Genomic DNA, 7,500 nt, shown 5'->3' with positions numbered 1-7,500 from the left:
TGTGTTTTTACGAACATCGAGGGAAATAACAATCTTATAGTTAAATAATTAGAGATTTATAAAGAATCAGAATCGGAATCGGTAATTGTATCGGAATCGGGAATTTAGTATGAAATCGGTAATTGTATCGGAATCGGGAAAAATATTGGAATCGTCCCGTCGCTAATATATATATATATATATATATATATATATATATATATATATATTCAAAGCGATAGTCAGCCGGTAAAGTCAGTTAATAGATTGCATATACGGAAGATCTCTATTAGTGCTGCGACGCGTAATCATAATCAAGAATCGGAACAATCTGAATTTTTCGGAGCATCGAAATGGGTATCGAATTCGGAAAAAAAATTATTTTCCGATCCCAAAAACGATTCTTTTAATTGTCTTTTTTATCTGATTTTTTTTAAAGCGAAATCTTCCACCGCTGGTAGTAATGCAAAATAATAAGTATTTATCGATTTTAAATGACCAGTAAAACTAAAATCTATGGATCATCTATCACGAGAGTATTTTTAGGTTTGGGAAAATATCTACATCTTTTTTTTTTTTTTTTTTTTTTTTTACGGTAATCGGAAATAAATAATAATTCTATAATTAAAAATTTAGAGATTTATAAAGAATCGGAATCGGTAATTGTATCGGAATCGGCAATTTAGTACAGAACGGGGAAAAATATTGGAATCATGGCATCTCTATAACGCCTGATATAGCTTAAGATATTTATGCTGATAACGCTATCATCTATGGCAATACATCAAAGACCGTTAACGACCACGTTTTCTCTGATTCTCTCTCCTCTGATTTTGAGCATGTATATTTAACATATTTTGTTTTTTTGTTTGCTTTTTGTTTGTTTGTTTTGTTTTACAGTAATAGGAAATAAATAACAACTCTATAGTTAAAAATTTAGAGATTTATAAAAAACCGAAATCAGAATCGATAATTGTATCGGAATCGGCAATTTAGTACAGAATGGGGAAAATATTGGAATCGTGCCATCACTAATCTCTGTAACGTCTGATTTGGCTTAAGACAACCGAAAACACACTTATCACTTTTTTATTGTAAATTTAATTTCTTGTCTTATGTTTTTTTTTATTATTAATGTTGTTGGTTGTTTTTGTTTTACGGCATATCAACCCTTTTCGGGTTATTTAATGCCGAATCCAAAGATTTTGAATAATTTTTTTTTAATAGAATATATTTGTTGTTTTCAAGTCGGTTTCTATTTAACCCATAATTGGGACCCTAATATGTACTACCACTCCGGGTCAGAGTGGACCTGGGAGCAATGGTAATTAAAGGGTGGCTCCACACTCCACAAAGTCCGCAAACTGGAGCCTCACCACTGGATATAGTTTAAGGTCATATCCAGGACCTTTTTTTTTTTTTAATGAATTTATTTGTTTGCTTTTTTTTTTTTTTTACTAATGAATTTATTTGTTTCATTTTTTTTTTCTTCCAGCTCTTCAGTGTGAATGTACTACAAAAGACTGTGCAATGCAACACATGGCGACGTGCAACGCCAGATTCGCCTGCTATGTGCAGATGCATGCCACGGGAGATGGCATGCTGCTCGGGTCGGTCATCCGAGGGTGCATAGATTCGAAAACGCCAATCCTGTGTGAAAATCGCCGGCCCCAACAGATCTCCGTTAAAGCCACATGGCCGGTTCTGTTTTGCTGTGAAAAAGATTTTTGCAATAAGCAAGTGGTTCCCACTCTCCCGGGGGATATCAAAGGTAAGTAGAATAAGGTACATTTTGAGTAAAGGATAAAGAATAATTGTCATAGGCCAATAAACAACCGCCAAGTTAAAATAATGTCCACCCCCCCTGCTGATATAGCTTGACCACATAAGGTCGAAGGAAGGTGTAGAGATTGGAGATTGAAGGAAGAGGGTTCCCCAATCTCAACTCCTTTCCTTCACAACACCTCCCTCCACAACCCCAACTTCTCACATTCACAAAGTATACAACTCCACTTCATTCCAAAGTGTATACCACACCCGAATACCTTATAAAAAACAACTAATGTAATCTTGACTCTCTTTTCAATATTGCTCCCTTTTTTTTGTCTGATGAAGTTGTCTCTTTGAATTAGGATTCCATTGCAACATGTATGCTCATATGTAACCAATAATGTTTGTATAATAAATGTGTGTGTGTGCGCGCGCGCTAGTGTGTGTGTGTGTGTGTGTGTGTGTGTGTGTGTGTGTGTGTGTGTGTGTGTGTGGACTTGGCGATCCATAAGTATCTCCCTATTCTAAAAAAACTATGATATATTTTTAAATATAATTTCTCCAATTAATGAATATGAGAAGAAAGTATATTACAGGGACTTTTATTTAAAATTCAATATTGTCGTTTAGTCTTTATTGAACAAAACCGCAATAGAAACATGGTCTGCCGATTTGTTCTCAAAGACAGAAAACCCGTTGTAATGTTTTATCTCTGAGGTGAGTTGTCACATTAACGCCGACTCAAACACAAAATCGAGTACACTCAACATCAAGTACACTCAACATCGTCTTACCATCAACGCTTACTTTGTAAATTCGGAGTATGGGAAATTCCCATATGCACAAAACAAAATCACTGAAAAAAACAAAACAAAAATACCCTAACTAAGGAATAAAAGTTGGATAAAAATGATGGTTAAAATTATTACGAACTTGCAAGGATTCGAACCTGGAATCTTCTGATCCGTAGTCAGATGCGTTATCCATTGCGCCACAAGTCCTTCCCGTATGCCGAAAGATGTTACCGCGAGTCTATACAGACAGTGCTAAATTCCGTTGACATTGACAGGTAACTTTTTCGACGAAAACGAAACGGCCCAAAACTCCTTATTTCGGGCTTTTTGTGTAACTCGGCATTGTTCGTTACGAACGATATATAGATAAGGACAATCTAGGGACTCACACCTTTCAGGGGGAAAAAGAATTTTTCAATTTGTTGCGTCCGTTCGAAAGTTTTATTGGTATGTATACACACACATAAGTAAATAAATAAACATTTAGAATTTTATTAATAGTATAGACTAGAATAGCTGTAAATACCCGTCGTTCCCAGGTAAACAAAACACATATCGGGTTTAGTCACATAATATTTAAGATAAACCAGATAACTTCTTACAATTTTCCTGAAAGTTGGCCATATTTTAGATTTTTGGGGGAGCATAAAACATAACCAACTTCATCAATGAAATTCAAACAGGGAACTAAAATCTCGTCGCTTAAAGGGAAATAACTCATAGATTGAATAAAAACTTACTTCCGTTTTTAAATGCAACTAATGTTGGTTATACTAATAATTACAAATAAATTAAATTAAATGTTAATTAATATTAAAATAAAGTAAATTAACAAACTTTAAGTAATATTTCTAAATAGATTAATTAAAACAACTGCATTACTAATTTCCATTTTAAATTTAGAACTAATTATTAAAATAGATTTTCTTTAATGTAATATGCCAATGAGATAACCTCTTGAATTTTAATTCCTTTCGAACCAATAGTATATATTGAAATAATGCTAGGTTAAGACTATGTAAAACTTCGTTTCACGTGTGAAAATTAATTTGTGAAACTACTTTTTGTACATATTAATTTAATCATAAACAAACATATTTTATTATAATAGATAACAAATAACGAATAGTTTCACAATCATTATTCGACTAGCTAGCCGCTTAGCCTTGCCCGGTCGTATAATACGCTTAAACATGATATTTTAATTTATGCAAATCGCGTATGTATTATTATAGAATCAATCGTCTGTTGATTATTACATGTTACGAGGAATAATTTGTCCGGTCGACTAATTTGAAAAACAAATTTTAAAAAGTAATAATGAGAATGTCATTAATCAAATTTGTCTGCGTTTGCACCGGGAGATCTCAACACTCATCAACACATCCAGGTGCAGTCTGGTGTTGACGTTCAAGCAGATTCGAAGATGTGAGATGGCATGATGTGGCCCTCACTTGAAACCACAGCAAAGACCATAAACCGTTGCAAGAAACTTTGTTTTCATCCCCTGGGGACGTCCCTGTTATTCGTGGCAATCCAGCGATGCATTCTGAAGAGGCTGTCAATGCTCATGTTGTCATAACTTTGATCAGTAGAAACATGAGTTGTACAGCGACGCATCTCCGATCTCGCTCGTTAGAACATTGTGTCACTTTCAGACGTGATAGAAGGCTCCTATCCCTCTTAGCATTAGCACACAACTGGCCAACTAGTAGATGGTGTGCAAAAAACAAAACAGAAAACCAGTTTTGATCAAACGGAAATGGAATTATGTCGTCTTTTCTAGGGCGACAATTATATCGTTCCTCCCTGTAGATTACATATGCGTTTTTGTGTGTAAATATTTAACCGATAAACTCTTTAAACTACTGGTACATATATGCCACTGAAATTAACAGGGAATATTGATCGTACACTAAGGATGGTTCATCCCGAGTAAAATGTTTTTTTTGGATGGATGAATAAGGTGTACAGAAGTCGGCAAGTCGAAATGTAAAATGTCATTCAAACTTGCCAATATATTTGTACGAGTTTCCACACGCGTAAAACATTGGTAAAAATGGTTTAATTTTATTACTTTCTTGCATATGTATCGGTTTAGCTCAAACGGTAGCGAACGCGTCTGGAGCACTAAATATTTTGGTTTCGATAAACACTGATGCCACCCAAGTCATTTTTTTTTTCTGAAATCAGTACTATATATATGTATGTATTATTCAATAGAGAATTGGCGTTGTAATAAGAAATATGAAATATACTTGCATTTAAATATACAAGAACCCAGCTGGGACAAACTTGAGTCCTTGTACCGGAAAAAATATCCAGTACATAAAACGTTGTTCAGTAAATCGATATTTTTATTTATTTTTTTTATCTTTTATTTATTTTTTTTTGCATTTTTATCACTAAAATATCCGCTGGGTCATAACTTTCATTTCGGTACCTTACTTGCCTAGGTAGGTTGCCAGTAGGCTGAGATAAACCGCGTCACACACACACACACACACACACACACACACACACACACACACACATACACACACAGACACACACACACACACTGTAAATCGAACTTACTAAGGGAGATAATAAGTTCCGATGAATACCGGAAAAATATCCAGTAAATGAAACGTTGTTTAGTAAATCGTTATTTTTTTTGCATTTCACTAAAACATCTGCTTGATCGTAAGCTTCATTTCGCTACATTACTTGCCTGGGTGGATTGCCTGTAGGCTGAGATAAACCGCGTCACACATACATACACAGACATTAGGAAAATTTATAATATTCAAGCGTATTTTACGACGCCAACCGCTAGTCTGATATGAAACAAGAAGTATATATAACGAATACAAAATATTTCGTTTCATATTTACTTGTTTTATCTCCTAAAAATACTAATAAAATAATTATTTAAATACATAAACTTATTTTTGCATACTTTTTTCACCGAGATAATTTTGTTTAATGTTATTTTTGTTTTATGTAACGAGTAATCTTGTTATTTATTTATGAATTTACTATTTTTCGTTTTAATATATTTTTGTTAGAGATAGACCTAGCCATTAATTTCCCCTAGTGACCCCAGATGGAATTGATAGAAAATTTTGATGGTGATTTTTATGAAAACAATGAATTCTTATTGAAAATAATCTGAATTTTCAGTTAATATATTGATTTGTATAACACCCAAACAAAAATTACTTTACATTATGAAATTATGAAAAATAAAAAATATTCTTGATGCCTTAAAAACTATTTTATTCAGCTGTAGATCCATAACAGAGGGGTCCGTAAAAATCCTTTGAGGCCCTAATGCCGCTCTGTACCTTTCTGCACCTTTTAATTTCTAAGGAGATAGAGTTTCAAAATATAGAAACAGACAGACAGATATGTAGCCTTTTATATATTAGATTTTATAACGTAGTTGTTTGATGTTAAGTGTTGTACCGATGAGTTTATATATATTTATACATTTTTTTTTCACAGCCACATCACCTAAGCCAAAACGGCGAGGCGGAAACCGAAATGGCTGCAATGAGAACTCAGTGACCAAGTGCAAGAAAGACGACACCCTCGCTCCTACGGGCGACAAAACATTTTCCACCATATATCCGGTATCCCATCTTCAGGCTCCTGGTCTCGGCACCAAACACCAGGGCGTCAACCCAATGTACGTGGCAGTGCCCGTGGCGGGTGTCTGCATTCTTTTGGCCCTCATACTGTTCGCTCTCTACCTCCTGCGACAGCGAAGCGACTACAACAGTTTTCACAGTCCCGTCTCTAGTGTAGGCGGAGCGACGAATCCCATGTCCACGAAGGACCTCACTGTGATCAGTGACGTCAAAGCGTCAACAATTACGACAGTCAGTTCGACCTCGGTCAGTTCCGCAGAAAAAATCAACCGTTGCTCAGACAGTGAACGCTCTTCATCGGGGAGTGAAACGAAATTATTTTTGCAAGTGTAAAACAAAAGATAAATCCAGAAACGTATACATACACATGTACACATGCATAAGTATATATGGCTATTTATATAAATATCTGCATATATGCACACATATAAATATCTACATATAAGCGTACATACATCTGTATATATAGATATGTACGTATATATATATATATGTATATATATACATACATATACATAAACATCTGCATATATATATGTATACATATGTGCATTTATATGCATATATTTGCATAAGTTCACACATATGTACAAATACATTCATTTACACATACACACGCACACACACACATATATATATATATATTATCCATATATTAGTTACAGAAGATCAGAAGGACATCGATACCATCAATTTCCTATAAAACCAAAGGGGGGGGATCGATATATAATCGCCATTGTCGGATTCGCCTCAGCTTCTGTTTATATCTGTCTCCCCTGATAAGAGAGACGCTATTGCCTGGGAGACAGATATAAAAAAAGAAAAAGGTAGAAGGGGCTCGACATATATTGATTTCCCCCTTTGTTTGCATTTGTAATCGACGATGTTTTGCTCTTATTTTCTGTAAGATAAGATATAAATTTGACACGTTTATGTTTGAAATTGTCTTAATGATCGAGCACTCTGCTGGGGTTCTTTCTCTCTCTTTCTTTCTCTCGCACTCTCTCTCTCTCACACATACATACACACACATATATATAATGTATATTATATATATATACACATGTATAAATGTATATACATACATATATATGCATACATGTATGTATATATACATATAAATGTATATATACATATATACATGTACATATACATAGGCTTATATATACATGTATATGCACATATGCATATATGTATATGTGCATATACACATATGCATATATATATGTACATGTATATATACATATACATATGCTTGTATATATATATATACATATGTATATATACATGTATATGTATACATATATATATACATACACACA

At 34.0% G+C, this 7,500-nt stretch overlaps 1 protein-coding gene and 1 non-coding gene across 3 annotated transcripts in view; one reads left to right on the top strand and one right to left on the bottom strand.

Moving 5' to 3' along the window:
• Positions 1-7,500, top strand: part of LOC145263784 (uncharacterized) — a 240,951-nt gene that overhangs the window by 233,405 nt on the left and 46 nt on the right. For both annotated transcript variants that reach the window (XM_080120839.1, XM_080120838.1), the window contains 2 exons: positions 1,475-1,750; positions 6,033-7,500. The exon at positions 6,033-7,500 is cut by the window's right edge. In XM_080120839.1, the coding sequence (XP_079976965.1) occupies positions 1,475-1,750; positions 6,033-6,511 (755 nt within the window). In that variant the 3' untranslated portion in view covers positions 6,512-7,500. The remainder of the gene's footprint in view (positions 1-1,474; positions 1,751-6,032) is intronic.
• Trnar-acg (transfer RNA arginine (anticodon ACG)) lies at positions 2,678-2,750 on the bottom strand. The gene has a single exon. It is a non-coding gene; the product is annotated as a tRNA-Arg (tRNA).

The sequence above is a fragment of the Euprymna scolopes genome, chromosome 39 (assembly GCF_053919585.1).
Source record: "Euprymna scolopes isolate OS-2025 chromosome 39, ASM5391958v1, whole genome shotgun sequence".
NCBI lineage: Eukaryota > Metazoa > Mollusca > Cephalopoda > Sepiida > Sepiolidae > Euprymna > Euprymna scolopes.
Note: the sequence above shows the minus strand (reverse complement) of the source record. Positions and strands in the feature narration are given on the sequence as shown.